This window comes from Phyllobates terribilis, unplaced genomic scaffold (assembly GCF_046119375.1).
Source record: "Phyllobates terribilis strain yellow unplaced genomic scaffold, ASM4611937v1 Scaffold_4__5_contigs__length_816908805, whole genome shotgun sequence".
NCBI classification, from domain to species: Eukaryota; Metazoa; Chordata; class Amphibia; order Anura; family Dendrobatidae; genus Phyllobates; species Phyllobates terribilis.
Window position 1 is genome coordinate 64689076 of NW_027362764.1, and position 27750 is coordinate 64716825.

Genomic DNA, 27750 nt, shown 5'->3' on the forward strand with positions numbered 1-27750 from the left:
GCGTAAAGAAAGCACAGAGGCCATGAGATTTCTATAAATCCCATCCGCTTTGCTGGAACAAAAAGACGCTTCATTTTTGATGCAGCGAAAATTCACAGAGACAAAAATTTAGCAAAAATTCATTGTGGGCAGACAGCCTCAAGGAAACCTGACAGCTGATATATGCTGCCCGATCCACGGGCAGCATGTATTGGGCACTGGCTATATGATTTCAACCAGGAATGTTTGGCCACGGCCCCACTATCAGTATTTGGTCAGTATTTTTTCTCAGGAGTGGGAGCCAAAACCAGGAGTGGGTGATAAATGCAGAATTGGTGACTTGTTTCTATTATACCTTTTCTCTGATTGTTTCTCACCTGGTTTTGGCTCCCACTCCTGAGAAAAAATACTGACCAAATACTGATAGTGTGGCCGTGGCCTTAGACTCTGAAACGCTGCGGTGTGTCAGAGAAAAACATACTTTAAAAGCCGCCAGAAACTGGAAACTTGATGGACAAGTGGGTCCCTAGTGACTTCTGTCCACCAACATTGGTGTTGGTGGAGAGCTAATAAGCCATTATACCTGAGTTGTAAGGTATCAGAACTACAAGATAATTATTTAGTTTCTCCTACTGAGAACAATCAGTCTTTTCCAACTGGCTAACATGATGCCAAAACCTTTTCTTCTTTTCACATATTTCCCCGATGACGGCAGACTATTGCTGGATTCTTATGCGGGATTGTCCTGGCAGATCCCACTCTCGGAAGGTCTTACAAACTTTGCAGTCAGTCAACACACAAGAATATGTGCCTTTAGTATGAAATAAGTTAATTTTCATGTAATACATTTTTCTTTACATTTTTTTTAATATGTTTTCTTCACGATAAAAATATATTAATTTAAATACTACATTAAAATATCCTGGTTTTTTTTAGGTTTTTTTTTTTATGGGCGAGTAGAGTGAAGAGTTGTATATGGCACATGTGCTGTATCTCAAAAACTAGTGATAATGGGGCAAATAGGTGCCAATTTTGGAATCATCAGGTTAAATATTAACAGAAACAGGTCTAACATTTGAGGCACCAAAATGTGGGTTGACCAGTGATCAATCTGGATCCCACTACCATGTCGATTTTGCCCTCCCCACTTTGGGTTAGGCCCCTTTCACACTGCGTTCTTCCCCACGTTCAGTGGTCCCAACGGGGCATTGGTGTAACTAGAGTCCAATGGGCCCTGGGGCAAAATTTGGACCTGGTCCCCCCATATGATGGTCAGATGTACGGGCCCTTGTAACGTTTTAAATCCTATAAAGACATACGTGTTTGCCTCCCCCCCCCCACCCTTCATTATGTAGTAGTGACCCCATCTTGAACTAATGTACAACATCCTGGGCCCCTTCCTGGTATATATTCCCCCATCCTGGGCCCCTTCCTGGTATATATGTCCCCCATCCTGGACTTATTCCTGGTATATATGTTCCCAGTCCTGGTCCCCTTCCTGGTATATATGTCCGCCTTCTTGGTCTATATGTCCCCCACCCTGTTATGTATGTCCCCCATCCTGGTATATATGTTCCCCAATCCTGGTCCCCTTCCTGGTATATATGTCCCCTGTTCTACCTCTGCATAAAAACCACCAAAACATTCTACTCACCTTCCTCCGGTTCCTTGACATGCGACGTCCTCTTCTGTAGCCGGCGCAGAGAGCAGCAGATGACATCGGTGTGCCTACTATGGCGACATATGATGTCACTGTCATGCGACGCAAATGCCAGGCGCTCCGATGTGAGCTGCTGGCTTCTGATTGGCCGGTGGCGTGTACTGCAGCGCAGGAAGCCAGAGGGTCTCTGTACTGCAATACACTTCAGCTGGACGTGCGTCTGAGGAAGCACATCTAGCTGAAGTTGGCTCTGGCAGGCCCCCCTCCACCTCCGGGCCAGGTCACAGTTGCACCATCTGCGACTGCAATTGTTACGCTCCTGCATTAGGGCTTATGTCTGAATCCCCTGCAAACCAAGTTTCGGGCACATGCGTCGGCGGGTCCATTGACTATAATGGTGCAGAAGGAGTCACCATGTGCTCTGTCTTGCATTAATTTCTGGAGTATACAACTACTGGAGGCGGACACCCAGATGTAGTAGACTGGGCCTGAGTGTCCCCCTCCAGTAGGCGTATACGCCAGAAGATGATGAACAACAGAGCACACAGTGACTCCATCGGCATCAATATAGTCAATCCCGGTTTGTGGGAGTTCAGACATTAGTCCAAACAGGATGACTGAACATGGCGAAGAACGCAGTGTGAAAACACCCTTAGCCCTGTCTCCATGCTTCTATGACACCCTGCCATGACCCACCGGGTGCTGTATAGGAGAGTGCTGGAAAGGAAGGTGACGCGCCATTGGAGTCTACTACAATTGTGGCAGCGCTTGGCCGTAGGGGTTAATTAAGAAGCCTTTGGCCTTTTCTTTGGCCTAGCCTCCCCAGACTCGTACCCGTACGGACAGTCCGGCCCACGGACCCGCTTTGCAAACTCCTCAAGGGCTAAGAATGGGGCAGGCGAGGGAGGAGCGTCTGTCGGTGACAGTCCTGATGGTGTCCAAATAATGGAAAAGCACCAAAAATGCTCATAGCCCCATAGACTTTAATGGATACAGGTTGTGTGAAAAATGGGCTTCTCGATGGGGACTAATGCAGGTGACCAGGGTGTCATTGTCAGCAGAAAGTCGGAACCAGCTGGACTGGATCACAATATGACGGCGTTGACCTAAATTTTGAGGTACACAGCCATTTTTGACCCCGTGACCTGTGTTGTGTGACCCCAGCCCAAATGCAGTAAATAATTACAACTGTAAATCATATAAACATGTCGGTGCCAGTAAATATCCACACTCTTCTGTGCACTGCATGGCACAATTTTCGAATTATTAGGATTTTTATTATTATTATTATTATTATTATTATTATTATTATTATTTTCTCCTCACATCTACACGTGTGGAATCTGCCGCATGACGTCACGGAGCTACATTTACTTAGCCTGAGGAGGGGGCGGAGCCTCGGGAGAGAGGCGGGAAATCTAATCCCAGAGTCACCGGGAAACATCAGAACTGGCGCAGCCGCGGCCGGAGCCCACCGGGAAACCGGAGAGCCGCCCGGGGGTGGTGCAGAGCGGGCGCCTGGTGAGTGCTGAGGACTGAGAATGGCTGGGGGGTGAGCAGGAGCTTTTAAAGGGGCCTCCTGTAGTTTACACTTCTAAGTGTCTGCTGGGAGTTGTAGTTGCTCCTCAGCCTGTGCGATAACTGCTAGTTTCCTGCGCCTCTCAGTGTCTGCAGCTGCTGGCTGTCAGTGAATGGGAACCTCCTGGTTGTGTGGTGGCAGCTCCTTCCGGGGTCTTGTATCGATCTGTGGGCAGAGACCCTGCAGTCACTAATTTATCTGTAGCCCACAATGTTATATATATGGAGGAAATCATCCAGCCCTTGTGTAAAGCTGTTACAGTGTCGGTCATTAATGGTGGTCGGCATTCCACAGTCTGACTGTAAAGAACCCTTTCCTGTTTAGGTGCAGGAATCACCTTTCTTCCACCCGTAATGAGTGCCCCCTGGTCCTTAGCATGGTCTTTGGAAGGAATAAGTCATGCACCGTCCTTTGTACTGACCACACATATATTTATACATGTAAATGAGATCTCCTATGAGACTTCTTTTTTTCTAAGCTAAACAATCTCAACTTTTCCAACCTCTCATCATAGGAGGGGCCTCCATCCCTTGTAATAATGTAGTGGAACTGACTCAACTTCTGAAGATCCTTTTTAAAACTGGATCCCATATTCTAGATGTGCCCTCATCAGTGATTTATAAAGGGGTAGCAATACGTTGGGATCCCAGGATTTTATTTCTCTTTTTATACCTCCTAAAATCTTATTTGCTTTCGCAGCTGCTGCCTGACATTGAGTACTGCTGCTCAGCTAACTTGTAACCAGAATACCCAAGTCCTTCTCCTGTTCTGTAGTCCCGAGTATACTCCCATTTAATGTGTATGTAGCAATAGGATTACTCCGTCCTATGTGCATTACTCTACATTTATCTACATTAAACCTCATTTGCCAAGTGTTAGCCCATTCAGTCTCTTATCCAGATCGTTCTGCTATATCGTAATGTCAAGACCAGATTTTAATGTCCTACCTAGTTTGTCGTCAGTAAAAACCGACACTTTACTCTCAATCCCATCCCCAAGATCATTAATAAAGAGGTTAAAAAGCATCGCTCCCGTGGCAGATCCCTGCGGCAGGCCCCCCATATCCCATTTAGAGAACGTACCATTTACCACAACTTTGTTTCCTGTCTTTTGCCAATTCCTTACCCATCTGTATGTAGTTTCCCCCGCCCCATCTTCAGTATAAGGCTGCTATATGGTACAGTATCAAATGTCTTTGCAAAGTCCAGATAAATCACATCAGCTGCACATCAGGCGTGCAGCTAAAAAAAAAAGTGGTTGCTCCAAATGGAACGGTGACATTTTTTACAAATTTCTTCCAATTTTATTTAAGAAAATTTAACAACTTTTGGTGCAAAAAGCAGAGCAAAGATGTGTTATCTAGCATTAAAGGGGTTCTCCGGTGCCTCTTACTTCTGATATGGGGACGCTGACTTTGTAGCATCGATCATCTGCAGACAAACAGTCCTCAGCGCCTCTCATCTTTTTATTGGGAGGCGCTGGAGAGCCCCTTTTAAAGCTTGGTCCCCATAAGTTACCTTGTCAGGAGACTTTCCATTGGGACACCAGAAAAAAAAACGGTATTCAGACGTGACCCTGATGTCACTATTAACTGCAATGAGGCAAACAATCCATAATCTGAACCTTTATACTTTGTGACCTCATTTTCGTCTTTTTAACCAGACACAATAGTGGAATTTCACATTTTTGCCTCATTGAGGACAGTGGCGCTAATTCATCACTTGTGTTTTTTTTTTTTTTTTTTTGGTTTGTGGACTTTGGGACGAATTTGCCAAATTGATGAATGTGGCACAAAGACTTTTAATTTTTTTTTTTTTTTATCATTTATGAGCAGAGGTTAGCATTGCTTGGCTTGTACTTTAATATTATGGTATAAAACTAACAAACCCACCTCCACCATTTCTGTTCTTCAGTTGCCACCACCTGCAATACCCAAAGCAAATGCCGTGAACCTGGGATCCAAGATGCAGAGAAGCAGTGAGTATGTGCGGAGTGGTCTCATGCGTGCGGTATCCCATCCGATAGGCACATTTCACACTTTGCAGTGTTAGGGCTCTTGCACACTACTGATTATATCGGACGAGTCATATACTTGGTTTTCATGGTTAGGACTCGTACCCATGATATTCTGTGAGGCTGTGCACAGCTGATTCTTTATTTATTTTCCTTGGACCATGTAAGTCTATGGGTCCGTGAAAAACATCGGACCGCACTTGGATGACATCCGATTTCCACAGACTGACAGAATGGAGAAGGTGGAGAATTTTTTTTTCTTTGAACCTCTAATAAAAATTGATGCCAAAATTAATCTGACTTTTTTCTCGACTGGATAGAAAACGGTCGGGTGAACCTGTCTGTATTATCGGAATAAGATCACCGCTGCAAAAAGCTTTATATCCATCACTAGCATGGAGCCCACAACTTCATCATAGGCTTCAATTAAAAAATATTTGATGGACGTTTTAGAGTTAAACAAAAAGATTCTCAGGACCCTGGTCCAACGACAACGTTAGTAGCCCATGGCTGCTGGATCGGAGCCCTGCAAACCTACCTACCAGCATCCCCGGTGCTTCGTGATCAGTACGGATGGTGTGACAGCTCACTAATCAGAAGAGGAGGCAGAGATGCCGGGAGTAGAATAGCCGTGGACTAGACACTTGGCTGCTGTCCAAGGTCCTGCAAATCTTTTTGTTAAACTTTTTTATTGGAAGGATTTTCAAGGTACCATTTACCTAAAAAGTAGGAGGAGGCAGGGAGGGATAAGAGTGCGGCAAACTTTTCCTGGCAGCTATATATTTTATGGTTTGAAATCCGCACTAAATCTCTATATGAAGTCATGAGAAGCGGTGCTTTCAAGGAATATTTTGTGATTTTTTTTTTTTTTATTTATTTTTTTTTAAAATTTTAGTCAAGAATTGGAAATAGATCGAATACAAAATAACAAACAGACAATACTTTTATGATTGGTGACGACTGGGGTTGTAGTGGTCATGTTGACCCTAAGCAGAGACCCTGGGGTAATTGATGTAGCACTGCTCTTGTGCTGTGTCTGATATTACAACTCAGTACTATTCACTTGAATGGAGCAAAACTGGGCAAGAGTTGTGCTGTTTCTGGTGGGGATGCTCCCCGGGGTGAGACCTTTTTATTTTCCCTTGAATTAAGGATGATTCTTTGATACCCTGCACAGAGGGTGGAACACAAGGGAGAGGAGTGAAGATGAAACCCGGCCAGCTGATGGCAAAAAAACTTCCAGACAAAGGACCGAAACAGAAGCCTTTTACCGGTAGAGTGTTTTACTTGGACATCGCCTCAAGACTGGTAGCCGAAAAACTGGAAAAAGACATCAAGGAGCTTGGAGGGGTAAGTGTGCTCACCGTCATATTATCTGTCTCCACATATGGAAATAATGGTCACGAGACCAAATAACCACATTGTGTGTTTGGTCATTTGGACATCGCAGAGGGGCGAAGGATGTTCCCTCCTCTGATCAGTCAAGTGTAGAGCGACCCAACGCCCAGTGTGCTCATGTGTTAAATGTTCGGTTATGTATATGGTCAGCTTTAGGTTGTGCTGACACCGAAGCTAAATGTGCCTTCTGTTTTTCTCCCATCTGGTTTAGACTGTCGAAGGATTTCTTAGTAAAGAAATAAGTTGTCTCATCACCAGTAAAAAGGAAGCAAAGTGTGCAAAGTCGCTGAAATACCAGTGTTCAATACCAAGTCCTGAACCGGCGTCAGGAAGCAGCTCTGCTAGACCCAGCGGCCATAGAGGGGACTGCCAGGATGGGGGCTCTAGTAAGAAGCCAGGAAAGGTAAGATGCTCTGCAGTTTGTGCCACAGGCTAAAAAAAGTCCGGCACAACTTAGTTCAGCATGGATACAAAGTCTTATCTGGAATAAGGCAATTTAGGGAAAGTGCCCATGGGTCCAGGACAAAGGGGAGCGAGAAATAAACGCTGCTTCTAATGGATGAGACTAAACAAATCTGTGTATATGTGGGCAGCACGGTGGCTCAGTGGTTAGCACTGCAGCTTTGCTGCACTGGGGTCTTGGGTTCAAATCCCACCAAGGACAACATCTGCAAGGAGTTTGTATGTTCTCCCTGTGTTTGTGTGGCTTTCCTCCGGGTTCTCCTGTTTTCTCCCACACTCCAAATACACACTGATAGGGAATCTAGATTGTGAGCCCCAATGGGGAAAGTGCCTATAAGGTCTGTAAACTGTCTGAATTGTAAAGCGCTGTGGAATATGTTGGTGCTATATAAATAAAAAGATTATTATTATATGTGCACATCTCTGACTGATCAGAAAAGCCCCGAGTCGTCATTTGCAATTTTAAATTTTTTAAAAAAAAATTTTTTTTAAATCCCTTTCTTTTTTCTGTCTTGTGGTTTTTGGTGCCAAGTTAATCACCATAATGCACACGATTCATGAATTTAGAGAAAAGTGTTAAAAAAGGGCTTCCTTCCCGTCTTGTACTGTTTTCGCAACTTTTTACTCCAAAAACGGCACACTGTCGGCTCTTGTTTTTCTGGTGAAGTGATTTCTATGGATGTGTTGATGTATGTGCACTGGGAGCTTTCATGGTGTATAAGCCAATCAGATATTGCAGCCTTTAAGGGCTCATTCAGACGTCCATTTTTTTTTATTTTTTTTTCACAAACGAGAAAAGAACAGTCCTAGTTTCATTGATGGGTTTGTTCAGATTTTTTTTCCTAGCTTAGTCCAAGTTTCATTATCTCGGATCAGAAAAAAGAAAGTTTTTTTGTTTTTTTGCTTTCAGTATAGCAGTCTGTGAAAAGCGGATGGCATCGGAGTGCTGTCTGATTACCCCCACCCACGCCCCCATAGACTTGCATTTCCGATTTTGATCAGACACTCTGATTACGATCAGACATGTCCTGATTTTTTGCAGACCTATCGGTCCACAAAAAAAAAAATGCACATATGACTGAGCCATTATACTACTATACTCAGACCATGAGGTAAGCCAGTGTCTGAGTAAGGGAGCACTTTTCTGCACTTTGTGAATTTTATGCAAACACTGCACAGGACTTTCATATGGGTGCAGTATTACGTAAGCACTGTATAGCACTAATATTTCAGTTTTGTTTCATGACCAACTTCTGTTGTAGATTTGGGGGCACCTTGAGATTATATTATTGAGGAAAAGTACGTATTTGGGTACCTGATGGCTAAAGATCGTGCTCTGTTTCGCATGCTTTTGTGCTGTGCAGTACTACAAGGGTATAATATATTCCAATGTGGCAGATTGTTGCAGACATTTCTGCACACAGTCCACTTCATGGGGCCTGCAGAAGGCTATGGGTCCGATTCATCAAAGCTTTTGCCCCAGAATTCTGGCGTCAAATCTTTGAAAAGTTGCAAATACTTGGCGCAGTGTCTAACAGCACAGGTGCAAAAAGCAGATGAAATAATGAACATGGACCATCCACCAGGGGGCGGTAGATTAGTATAACAAATACACATCTTGCAGTCAGACAGCATTACCAGTCTTCATTCTCTGCACCTCCTTCACCAAATGGCATAAAAATCCATCGAGACGCCATATTTACCCCGAAACGGCACGAACCTAAACATCAGCTTGCCATGCAAGAAAAAAAGAAAAAGCCCTCACACGGGTCAGTTTTTTAAAAAGTTATTCTTCTCAGAAAATGGCGACATAAACTCATATTTGTATTTAGTTTTTATTTTTTTTTAGTAAGAGTTCTGAGTTTTGTTTAGCCGTTAAAGTTGAAGATAAAATGTTTTTGTTGTTGCTGAAATCGTACTGACCTGGTCATCTGCACACTGGGTGCCATAAAAACAAATCACAATCGTGTTGGCATTTCTTTGTTTCATGTGTTGTTGACAAATGTACAATTGTGCAGATAATACCGGATTCTCCCGGAGGTGATACATTGCTCATTACTGGTCTTATTTCTAATGGCTTTCTCTTTGCAGGAAGATGTGAGCAGAGGGAAGTCATTACTGAAAAAAGTGATAAAAGAGCAGGTGAGTCAGTAACTACTATTTATTAATCCATGATAAAATGCAAAAGTTTATCACTTATAATTTACTCTCAAGAACGTCCAAACTATATCATTTAGCGCTTCAGAATTATAATATTAATACACCATACTCATTGGGTACTAAACCCCACTGAGTTTAAGAAGTGACACACATGTGTTTCCATAAAATCTACACTTTATTATTGAATTTAAAAACAATAATAAAATAGAAAGGAAACTAAAATATGCACTGGGGCCCAATCATTAATGCACTCTTTGTAATTAACACCCGACACAATGGTTAAATGCTCTAAAAGAGAGGATCCTCTCATTAATGGCCAAGTTCCACAGTGATGGGAAAATTACTATTATTGACATAAATGTACATATGTATATATTAAGTCATAAAGACAGATTTGCTCCTCCGTGCAGCCCCACGGGGAGCAAATCTATACAAGCATCTATATGATGGGTAAATAGCACTCTTGACCTTGGTTTGATGTCTAAAACAATTTGTATTTATATCGGTGCGCAGTTACCTTTATCATAATGTTATGAGGATCCAACAGATTTAACATACACAGAGAGGAATTTCCTCCGGAATAGACGTGGGATACAGATCTTTACTTTATGCACTTTGAAAAATGGTGGTAATAGTAATGTGATTCTTTTTTAAATAGGGAGAATCTTCCTCTTAAATAGATATAGTTTACACTGTATATAATCGGAGAAGTGATGATCGTAGTAATTATTTATCTCCTTGATTATGAATGTGCATAGTGATCTTTCAATGTAGAAGGATAATTTCTACCCTATATAATTTATTGTAAACCCACTTATTTACCTAAATTTTTGCACAGTTTTCGTTGATATGGAGATTTATGTATTTATAATTGTCATCTGGTGATTTGTATACTGTTTTATGACTTAATATATATATAATGTATACTGTTTTATGACTTAATATATACATATGTAAATTTATGTCAATAATCGTGATTTTCCCATCACTGTGGAACTTGGCCATTAATGAGAGGATCCTCTCTTTTAGAGCATTTAACCATTGTGTCGGGTGTTAATTACAAAGAGTGCATTAACGATTGGGCCCCAGTGCATATGTTAGTTTCCTTTCTATTTTATTATTGTTTTTAAATTCAATAATAAAGTGTATATTTTATGGAAACATGTGTGTCACTTCTTAAACTCAGTGGGGTTTAGTACCCAATGAGTGTGGTGTATTAAAAGTTTATCACTGTATTGTATCACTCCAATGGCTGAAGGTTTGTTTTCAAGAATTGCCAATATTCTAATAGGGTTTTATCTTATTAACAGGAAATCCTTTCAAAAAACAGCATATTGGCCAACGCACTGAACTGGGGCGTCCGAATATTACACCTGGATGGTAAGGAAGATGCAGAAACTTTCCTCCTGCTAAGGAGGCCGTACACAGCTCTCGCCCCACTCATACTTGGTCTCGGACGTGTGCTCTTAATGGGATGAGTGGAATAAGCTGCCGCCAGAAGCCTCTTCCCTGAGAGCAAAAAGGATTGGGTGTTTACACTTAAAACGCCAGATCTTTCTCTCCCTCCAACGTGATCTGTGGGGTTGAGAGTAGGAACTTCCCACAGGCATTGGATGATCACCCGGTGCCCACCCAAATTAGGAGGTTCTGCCGACTTTACCCCCAATTTCCATGAGGACCTTTAAGAGTGTGTGTTTTCTGTTTTGTTTTTTTTGGGCAAAATGTTTGGTCAGTTTGTGCTGCCTTTAAGGAAAATTAGGAGGGGCGTCACAAGGAATAGGACATACGGTATATGGAAAAGGAAAAGCACTTCTTCCTGCCAAATTCACTTCTGGCTTTGGCTAAAGGGGGAAAAAGAGCATGCTGTGTAATGGTAATGGAAATAAAAACTATTGGGACACACAAGTGACACCAAAGGTGCGAAAAAATTGCACTATTTTCTGCCTTGATGTACCGCTAGTCAAAAAGCGCAAGCAAAAAATAAGAAACATGGGCATGAAATTCTAGAAATCAAATTAATTTTGCTGTAAAACACTGCAATGTCTAAACACACAAATACATGTTCGGGTCGGGGGGAGAAAACAAACCTCAGATACACTACATGTACACAAGCCATTAGGGCGTCTAACACGGGTTGTTGGGGAAAAATGGTAAATATATTTTTCAGGGGCAGCTAGATATTCAGTTTTCTTTTCAAGGGAACTCATGAAATAGTCTATGGCAGGAAACCTGGTGTAAAAGCTCGTAATTGTGCAAGACTGAATTAACTTTTGGTGGTTTTAACGTCAGCTCCACCTTTATCAGAAACGTCTTGAAGAACATGACAGATTTACTAGAAGTTCAACAATTATTATGGCCAGTTTTCCCTTTTTTTTTTTTTTTTTTCTTCTTCTAACTTGGATATGGACCTTTTTACTCAGTGCTAATTTTTATGGTCTTTAGAGGTGTGGTTCACAGGATAATAAGAGCAGAGCAGCCTAATGACACGCCCCAGAGGATCCTATACACCATGCGCCCTTGTAAAGACTATAGTTAGTCAGGGAATCAGTGGAAATAAAATAAAAGCAAAATTTGGCCACTTTTCACCTGGTGACAGATCCTCCTTAAGGTCACTCCTATATCACTTTTTAAAATAGATTATATGGTCATTCGGACTTGGATTTTCAAAGTAAGTACACCAGCCTCATCAGTTATAAGAGATCTATATAACAATGTGTGCAGTTTGTTTTGTGAAATCTGGTGACAGCTTCAGTTTAATAAGCAACCATTTTAACATTTACACTGGCCAAATCTTCTGACCATAACAATTGGGACTATACTCCTCCAAGCCATACTATTTGTTTTCTGCGCTTTGTTGGCACAAGAGGTTTTCTGACTTGCTGTTTGCACAATGATGAGTATGACATACATGATTGCTCCCCTGAAATGATCACAACAAATTTTATAATTGGATTTTTATTTAATCATTTCTATGTGAATTTTTTTCAGACGCTAAAATCTACATAGATCAAAAGAAGAGATCAATGCAACCGATGCCGCAAACGGAAAAAACAGATACTCCCGTGAAGCCGGTAGTAAGTTCATAGTTTCGTCATTTTATTTTATTTTTTTTTTTTCATTGAAACGTGTCATTAATATGTGGTAAAAGGGTTGTTGTTATTTTTGGTCTTCAGGAGTGCACCACTCGCCTGCCTTCTTTAGGGAATGGTGTGCTCCTGAAGAATGGCTCGGATGAGTGGCATGCTTGTCGTCTGCCCGGACTATGCACCTTCAGTCAGAGGGCAGCTGTGTTCTACCAGGTTTTTCACAGCTTTTTTGTTTGTGTTTTTTTTTAACAAAGGATTTAGCCCTTTGGAAAGACGGTCCTAAAATCCTCACCGCTTCCACATTATAACAGGTGTGCCGCTAATTTGGAAACTTGTGTCCTGAGTGGTGCAGATTTCTTTGGCCTCACATGGATGGAGTTTAAAATAAATAAATAAAAATAAAATAAAATTGTTCATTTGGGTTAAAATTTACATTTCCCAAATTCTTTATTTTTTTTTTAAACAGGAAAAACGTCAACCACGTCGGCAAACAAAAGGTCAGTGATTTCTCTATTTCTTAATATTTTCTTTTGTAGAAGAAAATAACGAAGTCCTTTTGAGTGGATTTATTTTTTTATATTGTAGTACAGAAACTGAAAAGTCCATTTATCAAGGTGGAAGACAGCAGCGGGTGCGTTCTCTCCTTTTGTATTGTGCAGGTTTCTTGCAGTGTTTGCGTCCTTGGAGATCCCTTCTAAACCACTGTATTGTAGAGTTACTATTTTATTCACACTATTGCTCTAGAACAGAGATGTCAAACTCAAACACACAGAGGGCCAAAATGAAAAACTTGGACAAAGTTGTGGGCCAACCAGTATACAGTATAATGGGCCCCACAAGGTCCTCCATGCAGAATAATGGGCCCCACAAGGTCCTCCATGCAGAATAATGGGCCCCACAAGGTCCTCCATGCAGAATAATGGGCCCCACAAGGTCCTCCATGCAGAATAATGGGCCCCACAAGGTCCTCCATGCAGAATAATGGGCCCCACAAGGTCCTCCATGCAGAATAATGGGCCCCACAAGGTCCTCCATGCAGAATAATGGGCCCCACAAGGTCCTCCATGCAGAATAATGGGCCCCACAAGGTCCTCCATGCAGCATAATGGGCCCCACAAGGTCCTCCATGCAGCATAATGGGCCCCACAAGGTCCTCCATGCAGCATAATGGGCCCCACAAGGTCCTCCATGCAGCATAATGGGCCCCACAAGGTCCTCCATGCAGCATAATGGGCCCCACAAGGTCCTCCATGCAGCATAATGGGCCCCACAAGGTCCTCCATGCAGCATAATGGGCCCCACAAGGTCCTCCATGCAGCATAATGGGCCCCACAAGGTCCTCCATGCAGCATAATGGGCCCCACAAGGTCCTCCATGCAGCATAATGGGCCCCACAAGGTCCTCCATGCAGCATAATGGGCCCCACAAGGTCCTCCATGCAGCATAATGGGCCCCACAAGGTCCTCCATGCAGCATAATGGCCCTACATAGGGGTGGTGGTTCTGGTGTCACGGAATAAATAAAACCACCTTGAGGGCCAGATTTGGCCCACGGACCAGAGTTTGAAGTGTGCTGTAGAAAGATCAGACTGACCAAGAACCACAGTGTAATTTGCTGGTGCCTATTGTAAGTCCTTTGTTGGTATCGGTTGTGCAGTGGAAATGTCTATTCACCATGATTTGTGTCTTTATAATGGAAACCAAATCTCGAGTATTACCACAGCCTCAAAGGATATGAACCCATCCAAGGATATATATAATATATAATATATATATATATATATATATATATATATATATATATATATATATATATATATATATATATATATATATATATATATATATATATATATATATAATATATAATTTTTTTTTATTTGATGTGGTCTATGAAATCTGCACAGAGGAGAAAAAGATAACAACTGTTACAAATGGAAACTCGGAAAAAGGATTTGCATCGCCCTGGTCGGTTTTCCACAGGACAAGAGTCCAGCAAACCCAAATTTTGCATACTTGTGTAATCCGTGCTCTCTGTATTTCATTATGCACATTCACCACATGGTTTATGCAAGTTGTTTTATTTCAGAGCTTTAAAACTTTTATAAACTCCAGTCCTAATTATGAAAAACTTATCAATCTCTTGCAGCCAGTACAGACCCATCTTCCTGGTGTTGCCCCTTTTCCGATCATTCCAGTCCACCGCCAAGCACTGCCATCCTGTGGCTAAGAAACCTGTTGCTGTTCCGAAACGGACAGAAAAAAAGCAAAAGTACGTGTTTTGTATCCAGATACACTGTGCTTAATCAAACATTTTCCTGCCATAAATGCATAACAAAAACACATTAATCTTCCAATGCCCTAAAACATGTAAAAATATTAGTTATTTTATATTTCATAACATTTTTGCAAGTTGCAAAAAAGCTTCAGCATTGTCTAAAATTAGTTAATATTTTAGTCTATGCTCTCCTACCAATCCTCCGCCATTCCTCGTATGTGACTGCCTGGTCACCCTGAGCCAAAACTAGAATTGAAGTGAGATCAGACACGGCGAATTTGTAGTCCAGATTCCACAACACCAAATTACAGCAGCAAATTGTAGGTGATTTCTGTGAACCGAGCTTTAAAAACCTCATCGTCCAAGCAGGCTGCGCATTTTCATATCTGCAGGATTCTCGTCCTGATTTTTGAAACGTCGCAGAATTTTATGCAGCGACATAAAAACTGCAAAAGATGGCAATATCTTAATGCGCTCCATTGAATTAATAATGAGGCTGCAGTGCAATACCACAAACAAAACACCCATTTTTGTGTTTTTGTTTTACTGTTTTTTTTTGTTTGTTTTTTTTACTTTTTTTTTTTCTAAGTCTTAGACCACACCTTTTTTAAATCATTTTATGTTGATTTTTTTTTTACTTTCCAGCCTAAATAAGACTTGGCATGGTCAGGATGAAGGAAATAATTCTCCAAAACTGGATGAGCGAAAAAGGCAAGGATACTGTGAATGCTGCCTTCAGAAATATGAGGATCTGAGCTCTGTAAGTACTTTCAACTGATTCATAGCCAATATCAACATAACTTGTTTTTTTCTAAGAGTGATCCTTTTGAATGGACGAAAAAATAAAACATTTGAGTCAACCCCACCACTTTATTTTTAGACTGAAAAAAACAAAACAAACCTATTTTGTATGAGTCTGATTTATCAAAATATATCAAATTCATTTGTACACTTAAATACTGAAAAGAGAAAAAATTGAAACACCAGAACTGCAGTTTTTCTGCACCTATTAGGATACGGATATATATATATATTATGCATGAGGTTTCCTGATTCTGTTGTTCTTTACTGTTTTGTGCTGCGTTACTTCATTGCAGAGATATTGCGCTCCAAAAAAAGTATTGCGAATATGTGAAGTCTCTGCTTTGCAGTCCAATTTCTTGTTTCTTCAGAGTCTTCTCTGGGGGTGTGCACTTTTTCAACTTTTCCTCTCCCACAGATGCCGCTAATCGCAGATTGGCTGCTGATCTAGCAGCTTCACATGCTGCTGAGCTGGGATTGGCAGCGTCTCGGAGGGATGGGTGAAGGCACACGCCACCAGAAAAGACTCTGAAGAAGTGCAGCAGCTGGACTGCAAAGCAGAGATTTCACATATTGCGCTCCATAAGAAACGAATGTGAATATCTATGTAATAGAGCGAGACAGTGCAAAAAGGAAAAGAGCGGCAGAGTCAGGAGCACACCATTTTTACAGCACTTTCAACGCTGTTAAAACAAAACTTGGAAAACGAGGACAAAATTGCATTTTGTGTTTGACCATTTCACCCTATTTGGAATTCTCCCCCGGTTTTCAATACATTATATGATACAATTGTGTGATTCAAAACAACAACTTCTCTTGCAAAAAAAATACAAGTTGTCCATATGACTGTCAGTGGAGAAAATAGATGACGTTTTATGGTTCTTGGAGGAAGAAAAAAAAATGCAGGCAGAAATATTGACCTGGGCAGGAAAGGGTTAACCGGAGTAAAGCCTTCTATCCTAACTATTGTGTTTCTCCATATTGCAGCACCTTGCGAGTCAGCAGCATGTGAACTATGGTCGAGGACCCCACTATCAAGATGTGGACAATATCATTACCTCCTTCGAATTTGACTTTATTGATTGGTCCAATTTTAGACCAGAGTCACAAGGGTATCTTTTTCTTCTCTTGTATTTTGTGTTTTTTTCACACATTACACTATGTAACTCATCAGCACTAGGCATATTGGATTGATGTGAGATATAAAGGAGCCGGAGTTGTCTCGTGGTGATGATGCTCTCCTTGCTCCCTTTTAGGACCCACTAACACCTCTATATACAGTAGATAACTTATCAGTCATTGTACAGGAGGAGAAGGTGAGCTGTGACATCTATTGTGAATGGTGGATCCTATGTTATCAGTCATTCACAATAGGTGATGTCACAGCTCACCTCCTCCTGTACAATGATCTCTGTAAAGAGAAGAGTATTTGCAGCAGATTTTTTCACCGAATCCCCATTCACTTGGGTGAAAAATACTGCAAAATCGCTGAAAGAATTGACATGCTGCAGATTTGAAAAAGCACTTTGATTAAAATTTTTTTTTCCTTTCTAAAGGCCTGGATTATTTATTCCTGCTGGCAATGATTCCCCAAAACTCTTTTCTGTCAAATTCCTGAAGATTGGTGTCCCTGTAAAAGAAACGGAAACTGCAAAACCCCCGGATGCGGCCGGCCCTTCCGTCAATAATCTGGTTTGTCATTCTGAACCGATCTTTACCATTCCCTGCACGCCGCGGTCTGTATGCAGCGTCACCTGTGTGACAGACTCCCTCTCCAAACCACCTAGTTCTCAAGTCATTACACCCACTTATGAGACCGTGTCCCCAACCCAACCGGCTGAACCCACGAACATTTCACTGGATCGCAATGAGTGCACCCAAAACAACTCGCATGCAAAGGAGAATGAAAGGAAACTGTCTGAAACTGCTCCAAGTGACCTGAACTATTTGTCTGATCCTGTAAATTTCTGCCCTGGTAAAAGACTTAAACTGGACGAATTCACGGTGGAGACTGACAATGTGTCTGCGGCGCCACCAATGGCTACAACCGAACCATGCAAGGATTTGGTAAACGCTTTGCCGCAGCCAGACACATTATGCCACCGACCTCACAGCTCGCCTACCAGCAAACTGCACAGAAAAGTAAAACCGTTGGAGCGGAAGGCCAAGCAAGAGGAGCGTCCCTGTAATTCTTCCTGTAAAGTCTCAGTCCCGGTTGATGAATGTGCCGTCGGGGCATCCAAAGACAGACTGGAGTGTTTGTTCCAGAGCAGCGACGGATCATCTGAGTTTTACGGCTTCTCTAGTAACTCTGTGGACAGTCTGCAGTGTGCAGAAGATACGGCGGAGCAGCCGTCCTCTCACGGACACGTTCTCTGGTCATTGTTTTCAAATGCCGGTTCTTCTTCAGCCTCTACATTTTATGGTTTTTAATATGGTTTTTATGATTTTATAGTTTTTATTTTATTTTTATTTTTTTTTGTATATGTATTTTGCCTATGAAATACTTTATATAAGAAAAAAAATATTAAACCTGTGATTATAACTTTGCTAGTCAGAGAAAAATGATTACGTAGTGTATTGTTTTACACCCATTCCTACAAAATGATGCAAATATACATCCAGATTGCAAGCGCTGTTCTGCCATCTGCCGTATATTTACATCGCAGAAATGGCACGGTAGTTTTACCCTCGTCCCCGCCGGCAGAAGACGGCTGTTATACACAGCTAAGCTCCAGATCTGTGTGCGGGGACCAGATCTTGTTTCTATCCCAGCACCAGGCTGAGCGAGCCTTGCAGACCCAAGATGCCTCAAAAGTAGTGTTGAGCGAGTGTGCTCAGTTAACCCTTTCACTGAGCATGCTTGGATGCTGAACAAGTATTTTCGGCGTGCTCGACAACTAGACAGCTGCAACACATGCAGGGATTGCCTGCGGCGGCTTGACCATAGTTGTCGTGCACGACAAAAATACTGAGGCAGCACCCGAGCGTGCTCAGTGCAGGGCTGTGGAGTCGGTAAGCCAAACCTCCAACTCCTCAATTTCCATGACTCCGACTCCCTCATACATGGCTCATGCTTAAGTGATAAATTTACTGTAGCACAGATTCATCTCAGCTAAAAGTTCAGGAATAGGACAGACATTTATAGGACATTTCATAACTTTCCCAAATTCTTATGAAAAAACATTCCCCACAAACTACACTGAGCTAGTGTACCCAATTTAGTATATATTTTAGAAGTCTGAGTCGGTCCATTTTATTCCGACTCGACCAAAATGGGCAACTTCCCTGGCTCGGTGAAAATATTTATCGTGCACGCTCGCTCAATACTACTCAAAAGCAGAACGTAAGGTGGAACCTGCGGACAAAAAAGGCCACTTTTGAAATGGAGTCAATTTTCTTATTGAGTGGGTCACTGAAAAGCCATTGTACCAGGTAAGCAAGTTATCACCCACGCACTGCAGGGTCCCGCTCTCAGTACTGGTGGGGGTCCTAGCAATAAGCTACATTAGCGGAGTATGTCCGATACTGCTGTAAGGCTTTGCATGACAAAGTCTGAAGATCTGCCTATATGCTTTTCACAATCATTATACAGTAATGCATAATGTGTGGAGGTGTTAGCATCAAAACTTTATTGCAAAATAACCTATAAGTATAGCACAGAAAATATTGGGTAAACTTATTTTCTTTGACCAGTAGATGGTGCACTAGAACCGCTCATAGACAGCCAAAGTATCTGACATATTTGAGTATAGAAAGGAAGAGGTGAAAAAAAAGGATTATTTCCAACATATAACGTTGGATAGGTGATTAATTTGCAATATAAGATCACTCCGATCAATTCCATCTGAATTAATGCATTTTGCTACCGTATATTCCATTCGATCTCCAGAAGACAGCTAAAGGCAAACATATACAGGGCTCTGCTATCTATCTGTATATTTGTGTGTGTACAAGTGGCATGTAAAAGTTTGGGCACCCTTGGTCAAAATTACTGTTATTGTGAACAGTTAATTTCACCTTCAACCTGTTTATCTGTAAAAGGCCCAAAGTTAAAGATGACACATTTACTTTGTATTTTAGGCAAACGTATGTGTATAATATATAATTTTTTTACATTTTATAACTTACTATAAGGAAAGTGGGCCGATGCAAAAGTTTTGGCACCCTGCATGGTTAGTACCTAGTAGCACCCACTTTTGAAAGTATCACAACTTGTAAATGCTTTTTGTAGCCAGATGAGTCTTTCAGTTCTTGCTTGAGGGATTTTCATCCATTCTTCCTTGGAGAATTCTTCCAGTTCTGTGAGATTCCTGAGTTGTCTTGCATGCTCTGCTATTTTGAGGTCTAGCCACAGATTTTCAATGTTCAGATCAGGGGACTGTGAGGGCCATTGTAAAACCTTCAGCTTGCTCCTTTTGAGGTCGTCTATTGTGGATTTTGACATATGTTTAGGATAATTATCCATTTGTAGAAGCCATCCTCTTTTCAACTTCGGCTTTTTTACAGATGGTGTTATGTTTGCATCAAGAATTTGTTGAAATTTCATTGAATCCATTCTTCCCTCTACCCATGAAATGTTCCCCGTGCCATTGGCTGCAACACAACCCCAAAGCATGATTGATCCACCCCCATGCTTAATGTTTGGTGAGATGTTCTTTTCCTGAAATTCTGTGCCCTTTTTCTCTATAACTTCATTGGGGGACAGAGGAAACCATGGGTGTATGCTGCTGCCAATAGGAGGCTGACACTAAGCAATAAAAAAGTTAGTTCCGCCGTAGTATACACTCACCAACCGGAGGCAAACCGATCAGTTTAGCTTAGTAACAGTAAGAGGCGGACATGGGTCTTTCAGTAGACCCATCTCTACCTCGGCTTTCAACTTTTTTCACTAATTTTCCCTTTTTTGTTTTCAGAAGGTTTCCTCTTCCACCTCTTGGAGGGAAACAGTGTGAACAGTCTGTTATCCCACATAGAGGCAGGGTACGGCGTGGACTGACACCCCGTATCCTCTTTTGTCTATCTGGCAGGACCCTAGCCCCTAACACACAAGATGTGTTCAGGTGATCCGAAGGACGGTCCCCGCAATCTGGTGAGGTTTGGACGTCCTGTAGTATTTCGGAGACATCTTCAGGGACGAAGAGGTACTTTTTTTTCCACAGGTCCATTCTCTCCGTCCACTGTGCAAGCCAGATTCTACAGGGGCTCTTTATTAAGCTTCAGCCAGACAACATCCGTGTTATAAATGGGAGTCCAGTGGGTTTGTGTGTTTGTCTCTGGGTTCATGGCTCCCTCCCTCCTGGACGCGCCCCCTTTACTCCTTCAGTGGCGCAGGTGTACTGCGTGCCTCTTTGTCACATGAGGCCAGCCGCTTCTTCCCCTTGGCCGCCATTTTCCGGCATTTATACATCGGTATCACAGGAGCCTCTCCAGCTAGCCTTCCTGGGCCCTCCTCACCGCAGACTCTTGGGGTCAGACTGCAGCTCATTGGGGGCATTTTTCTGCTAGCCTTTAAGACCAGCCGCGACCCCCCTTGCCACTCTGGTTCTTCCCGGCGGCCTGGTTTCAAAATTTAGTCCTCAGCTTTGGGCCTCCTTCTGCAGCCGGGGGACACCTTTTTTTTCTGTCGGCGCGGGAACTCGGCACACTCTTTTCTGCCCTCGGTGCTATCTTTCCTCTCCAGATGCCGGCATTACACCGCATTATGAAGAGAGGAGAGCTGCATCCAGGCCTACATTACTGCAGTGTTTGGGCTGACCCCCGGCTGACTAAAAGCTCCGTGCTCACCATCAGTCTCCCTGTGATCTCCAAACACCGGCTATCCTCAGGAGATATGGTAGGACAGGACATGCTTCAGGACAGACTTTGTGGTGCGGTGCACAACATAGCCGGAAGTCAGAGATTGCTATTTTGTTTAATGCTGTCAGGTATCCATACCTTGACCGCAGCACAGGAGTGCTCTTCCCTATGCCCTTTTCTCGCGGGTGCTACCACGGTGAGTAAGTTGAAGGGTATTGAGAGCAGATTGCAGCACTAGTAGTCTGTCCACGTTCTATTGAGTCAGACACACCACATACCAAGTCCCTTATGGTAGATGGCAGCAGCCACCTACATTTTTCTGTCCACTATTCAATGAATCAGATGTGCCTTGTGGTCGACTGCAGCAGCGGTACTAGTGTTCTGTCCACTAATCAGGTGAGTCAGATGTACCTTCTACCACGTACCTCACGTTTGATTGCAGCAGCGGTTCCTGTTCAATATCCAGTAAGTCAGATGCACCATCCACCACATGCCTCATGGTCGAATGCACCAGTGTTTGCATTCTGCCCACCATACAGTGAGTCAGACGCACCATCTACCACGCACCACATGGCCGATCACAACAGCAATGTACTTTAAGTGCCTGGTCCGTTATCCAGTAGGTCAGACACGCATGTATCATGTACCAGATGACCGGTTGCAGTAGCGATTCAAGTGCTCTGTACGCAATCCAGGGTCAGACCCACTTCCTGCCATGCACCTCACCCTGATTGGTTGCGTCCAAGGTGCCTTGCTCACCATCCGGTTGTTTGGACCTACTGCCAACTATCCAGTATATCAGGACCTCCATCTATCATGATCCTAATTAATGTCTATAGTTCTGTCCATGTGCACTATCCAGTGAATTAGACCCATTGTATATGATCCACATGACTAATGACAGCAGCGATTTTATTGTTCTGTCCATTTCCTAGTGAGTCATCCTACATTACCATGATTCTCATGTCTGATCTCAGTGCGATCCAAGAGGCCTTGAGCGATCTCACCACCTGAGCTCCTTGCCTGTTTGTCGGTACTTACCTCTTCTTCTATACAGAGATATGATAAAGTCATAAGTACAAGAGTCTATTCAGCGCTGGATTTGATTCCCCAATGTTGCGTAAACAAGCTCCCTCCACCGACCAGAATTAGATCGAATAACACCTTGCTCTTCGCAAGCAACAACCATAGTACGAGAGCCGCTTCAGTCCTGGATCCGATTTTTGAACATCAAGAAAACGAGTTTCTTCGTCCAGCAACAATTGTATCGTCAGTATTTAGAGTCCTCATTTGATTTCCTCTCCCTGTTATTACGTTTTGATTCCCAGGTTCAGCACTGTCTCGCTCAGACAGCCCATTCCAGCTTGCAGAATTCCTGGCTTAGTCTGACCCTGTGGTGCACTCTTCTGTGTCTTTACAAGGATCACACATTTGGTCCAGGGCTCCTCTTTTTCTACATGCTGTGAGATTCTTTCACTTTTCTCGGCGCACACTTCCGCTCGGGCTCAAACTTCAACAGGTCGTATTTGCCCCTTATTTCAACCCAGTCTCTAGTTTTCAGAACATGCTGTCTCAATCCCCGCATGCACAGCCCTTGTTTCCAGAAGGATTCTCTACTCTCCTTCTCGGAACTCAATCACTCTGACTTTCCTTCCATGTTTTCTCTCTTCAGAGCATACTCTTCGTCTTGGCCTACTGGCGGGTTTCTACCCTCATTCTTCGCAAAAGATCCTTCAGACCGAAGAAAGTTCATGATGACTGGTGTCTCCTTTTTTCTCAGCTAGGAACTTTAGTCCAGTGTCACACAGCTCAGGATTGCCTGTAGGCTAATTAAGCCTCATCTCCTTGATCTGGAACCCGGAGGGTAGGTATTCTCTTTTCCTTCCATGGCAGAACCCAGCATTCTCTTTCCTTCCAAGGTGTAACGCTATCCTGGTCAACCTCGGCGGAGGCATTTGGTCATGGACGGATCAATGTCTGCTGATTTCATCCACGGTAAACTACATTCTACTGACTTCCTAACCTGCGAAAGGCCTTCGACAGGAGAAGGGTTGTCTCATCAGACGGTTCTCCGTCTTGTTTGATCAGACGGTTCTTGTCAATAATTGTTTATGGCGGTGCATACCCTACATCGTCCCGAAGAGATGCAGGGTGACCTACGAGGTTTTTCAGTCCACTTCCAGAGTCCGAGACTCAGCGATTGTTCTCCAACACTCAAATCCTCCCACCTTCTTCTAGTATGGAGGTAGTCTACTTTCTTACAGTCTCCTCTTGGAAACTTCTAAATCTGTTTTCCAAATCAATCATTTTCGATTGGACTATTCCAGTTCCACTGCCTGCTTGTGAAATGCAGCATCCAAGCTCTGGTTCCTGCCTATTGTTGGATCTTGATTCTAGCTTATTCCTCAGCTCCCTAGGGGAAGGTTTCTACCTTATTTCCAGGGAAACCAGTTTTACGTTTCATTGGTTTGATTTTCCCTGTGAGGTGCGCACGCTTACTAAATATCTTGCGGCCTCCTTTGTGCCTGGGAAGTGGGGGCCCGCATCTGGTTTGGAACACTCAACAGCGTTCTTTCTTTCTTTTTTAGTCCTCCTATCGGTCTCTTGGATGTATTGTAACTGGTCAGAGTGCGTTTCAGCGCTCCAGCTGTTGAGAACAGTTTCTTCAGAAGCTCAGATTCCCCGTTTGCGTCTGGAGAGTCGTCATAATGGTCTTTGAGTCAAAATCTGCTTGAAGATTCTGGATGCATATTGACATGGGACAGACCTCCATCACTTTCTTCCTGCTCTCCATGTGGGCCAAGGAGCTTCTGCACCATGCATCATCTGGCCTCTATTAGCAGCTCTCTAAGCTGTTTCTCAGTTAAGTTTTTACCTTCCAGGCTCTAGAGTTCTCACTTTTTTCCACCTCCTTGGCGTTTTCGGGCCTGGGCGGAAATGTTTTTCATATTACAGTGGGTGGTCTCCGACCTGAGATTCTCTCCTCTGCTTGTGCGGTTGACTAGTCTTCTTTGTCTTCCCACCCTTGGGGACTGCTTTGGGACGTCCCATGGTTTTCTGTGTCACCCAATGAAACGACAGAAAAAAGAAGATTTTGGTCTCTTACTGTAAAATCTTTCTCGGAGCCTTCATTAAGGGACACAGCACCCACCCTTTTTTAAATGCTTCTGTTGGGCCAGTCTCGGTTCTATTTCAGGTTGCTTCTCCTACTGCTTACACACTAGCTGGTCGGTTTGGCTCTGGTTGGTGGGTGTATACTACGGAGGAGGAGCTAACTACTATTTTTTTTTATTTATTTATTTTTTTATTTCCTAGTGTCAACCTCCTAGTGGCAGCAACATATACTCGTGGTTTCCGGTGTCCCCCATTGAAGGCCCAGAGAGATTTTATGGTGAAAAGCCAAAATCTTCTATTTCTCCACACATACCTTTTGATCATTGTGGCCAAAGAGTTCTATTTTAACCTCATTGGTCCACAGGATTTGTTTCCAAAATGCATGAGGCTTGATTAGATGCTCTTTTGCATAATTCTGACATTGAATTTTATGGTGAGGATGCAGGAGAGGTTTTCTTCTGATGACTTTTCGATGAAGGCTATACCTATGCAGGTGTCTCTGAACAGTATAACAATGTACCACAACTCCAGCGTCTGTTAAATCTTTCTGAATGTCTTTTGCAATAAAGCCGGCATTCTGATTTGCCTCTCTAGCAATCCTATGAGTAGCTCTCACTGACATTTTGCTTGGTCTTCCAGACCTTATCTTGACCTCCACTGTTCCTGGTAACTGCCATTTCTTAATTTACTTTTTGAACTGAGGAAAGGGCCACTTGAAAATGCTTTGCTATCTTCTTATAGCCTTCTCTTGCTTTGTGGGCCTCCATTTTCATTTTCAGAGTGCTAGGCCGCTGCTTAGAAGAACCCATTGCTGCTGTTTTTTGGCACAAGATTAGAGGAGGCTGGGTTTTTATAAAGCCGGGAAATTTGTATCACCTGGCCTTTCCTAACTATGATAGTGCCATAAAACCAACAGGCTAATTAGGGTCTGAAATCTTGGTCAAAGTTATCTGAGCACACAAATCTCCAAGGGTGTCCAAACTTAAAATACAAATGAAATGTATCTTCTTTAACTTTAGGCCTTTTTAGGGTACCCAAACTTTTACACAAAGTGTGTGTGTGTGTGTGTGTGTGTGTGTGTGTGTGTGTGTGTTATGCAAATATTTTAGGCAGGTGTGGGAAAAAAATTGCAAAGTAAAAAATACTTAAAAAAAATATATAGAATTGCTCATAATTCAATTTTACTTGATACAAGTAAACTAACAACGAAATCTAAATCAAATCAATATTTGATATGATCAAAGCATCAGTTTTTCTATGTAAACTTGACAGTTTTTGAAAGCATTTGACAGGGAGATTGTTCCAAACAGCTTGGAAAACTAACCATAGATCTTATGTGAAATATAGGTTTGCACCAATCCTTCTGTTTCTTCATGTCATCCTATACAGACTCCATGATGTTGAGATCAGGGCTACGTGGGGCCGGATCATCACTTGCCGACCTTTAATTATACATGCGTGTGTTCTTTAAAAATTTGTGCGGTTAGTTAAGTTAATCGACAGCATGGGCTCAGCATAAGTATGCCTCCTGCAACCTGTAGAGAACATTAACGCTCACGAGGTGAGACAGGAAGAGAAGTGTGCAGGACAGTAGAAAGGCCTATACGGAAGCTAGTTATCAAGTGGGAGTGAGTAGTGCTTGCCTTAATGGTGCACTAACCCTGGGCCACAGAAGAGCATGTAGGAATCTCCAGCCTTAGCTGCAGTCAGTATCATTTGTTCCAGGTGTGAGATATCAGCCTACCTGCAACAGCATACCAATATTAGAAGACAACAAGCATTGCCACTGAAGAGTGGGACATACAGGCCTATTCCTGACTGCCAAATAAGCAAGGGATTAGCTGCCCAAGATTGTGCCTGTATATGAGGGACTGTGAAGGGTAGAATGCAAGTGTATGCAAAGTTCCAGACAAGGTACTGCACAAGATTGCTGTTAAAGAGTGGTGATTACGATGGGTTTTGACAGGCCCTGTGAGTACTGCACTGCATAAGGAGCAAATCACTGTCAGAAGTGCTGCTGAAGAGATTGCCAGCAGGCTGTCACATCACAGTGGTCAGTGAAGTGTCAGAATAAAATGAGAAGTAGAGATAAGCAAACCGAATTGTAGAACCCTGATTCTTCAGCCAAGTCAGTATTCCATGACTGCTGGATGCAAATCTGGGAACTGCCTCCTACCTGCCGACTCCTCTTTTTTATTAGCCAGCCTGACAACATCATTCATAGACCACACCTGTCCGGTGGCTGGTGGAAAGGTGACCTGAATGCTTCTTTTATCTGTACAGACCACAGCATGGCCTCCCCTGGATCCAGGTGGGTCTTGGTTGGTGAGAGTGGCTGAGTTTATTTTTTTTTTTTTTTACATATCATGCCCCCTGGGCAAAGTTTTATTTCTGGACAACCACTTTAAGTTCATTACCTCTTGTGAGAGAGTTTCTGAACCACCATCTGCATTCCTCCTTCTATGCCCAAGTAGGGAACCACTCTACCACCAACGGCCACTACATCCTATATTTTATTTAAAGGGGCGCAACACAACCACCCCCAAACTATCTTATATGACACCCCTAGTATCGATTTTGGGGCATGTTTATCAAAGAAAAACATGTAGTAAAGTAGCATAATAGAGATAAGAATATGTGAATCTATTAAATCATGCAGCATCCTATACAGTAGATTTGAAAAAGATGCATTCAGGGAGCTCTCCTTCCAAAGTTTGTTTTATACGGTCCTGCATACGGCTTGTATTAAACAAACATTAAAATAACGCTGATTCGTTAAGTTTTGAGCAAAACTGCAAACTAAGCCAACTCTCCCCAGTGTTCATCACTCAGCACGAGAACCGGCCAAGAACACCTTGCTGAGGATCCAATAAAAATCACCGATAAATTAGCGAGGTGACAAGAGCCCTGATAATATACAGTATGCCCAGCACCGGATCTGCTAATATTTCAAGGCTTTATCAACACATCCGTATTATGAAACTACAACAAGATCCATGATATAAGCAAGACAATCATGAACACAAAAGTGATTCGAACACAGAACCCCGATGCTTGGCTGACCTTTCCAACAGTCAGTCCTCAGCTGGTTACTTACAGTTGCACCATTTTTTTTCCCGTTAAGTCACATTTCTGCATGAATCAGTTTTCCACAAGTTTTTGTGACTTTTTGTCCTTTTACTTCAATCTTGCAACTTTTGAATGTTGCATATTTTCTACTTTCAGTGATTTAAACAATTTCTATAACTTGTCTTGAGGAATAGAATAAGGTTCACATGAACCCTCAAAAAATAAAAAACTATACTTCATTAGATAATTTTAAAATACGGACTAAGGCTGCGTTCACACATTGCTTTTTTTCATGCGTATTTTTACGCGTGCGTATTTCCTGTGTTTTTTTACGCAGGTTAAAAAAGCACCTC

At 42.6% G+C, this 27750-nt stretch overlaps 1 protein-coding gene across 2 annotated transcripts; it reads left to right on the top strand.

Moving 5' to 3' along the window:
• The first annotated feature begins 2983 nt into the window (after positions 1 to 2983).
• DBF4 (DBF4-CDC7 kinase regulatory subunit) lies at positions 2984 to 17960 on the top strand. Of its 2 annotated transcripts, none has more exons than XM_073676488.1 (13): positions 2984 to 3160; positions 5132 to 5195; positions 6384 to 6581; positions 6841 to 7032; positions 9183 to 9233; positions 10562 to 10631; positions 12240 to 12325; positions 12804 to 12834; positions 12923 to 12968; positions 14486 to 14608; positions 15260 to 15374; positions 16403 to 16527; positions 16972 to 17960. In XM_073676488.1, the coding sequence occupies exons 3-13, from the start codon at positions 6438 to 6440 to the stop codon at positions 17846 to 17848; spliced, it is 1860 nt and encodes a 619-aa protein (XP_073532589.1). In that variant the 5' UTR covers positions 2984 to 3160; positions 5132 to 5195; positions 6384 to 6437; the 3' UTR covers positions 17849 to 17960. The 2 variants fall into 2 exon arrangements, with proteins under 2 accessions (XP_073532589.1, XP_073532588.1); XM_073676487.1 differs by having other exon boundaries at positions 2988 to 3160; positions 6409 to 6581.
• The last annotated feature ends 9790 nt before the right edge of the window (positions 17961 to 27750 follow it).

What these genes read in the sequence shown, in the direction of transcription:
- DBF4 (XM_073676487.1), top strand. An exon ending in CTAGTAAGAAGCCAGGAAAG is followed by an intron (nt 7,033 to 9,182) that starts GTAAGATGCTCT and finishes TTCTCTTTGCAG; the next exon opens with GAAGATGTGAGCAGAGGGAA. An exon ending in ATACTCCCGTGAAGCCGGTA is followed by an intron (nt 12,326 to 12,803) that starts GTAAGTTCATAG and finishes TTTTTTAAACAG; the next exon opens with GAAAAACGTCAACCACGTCG.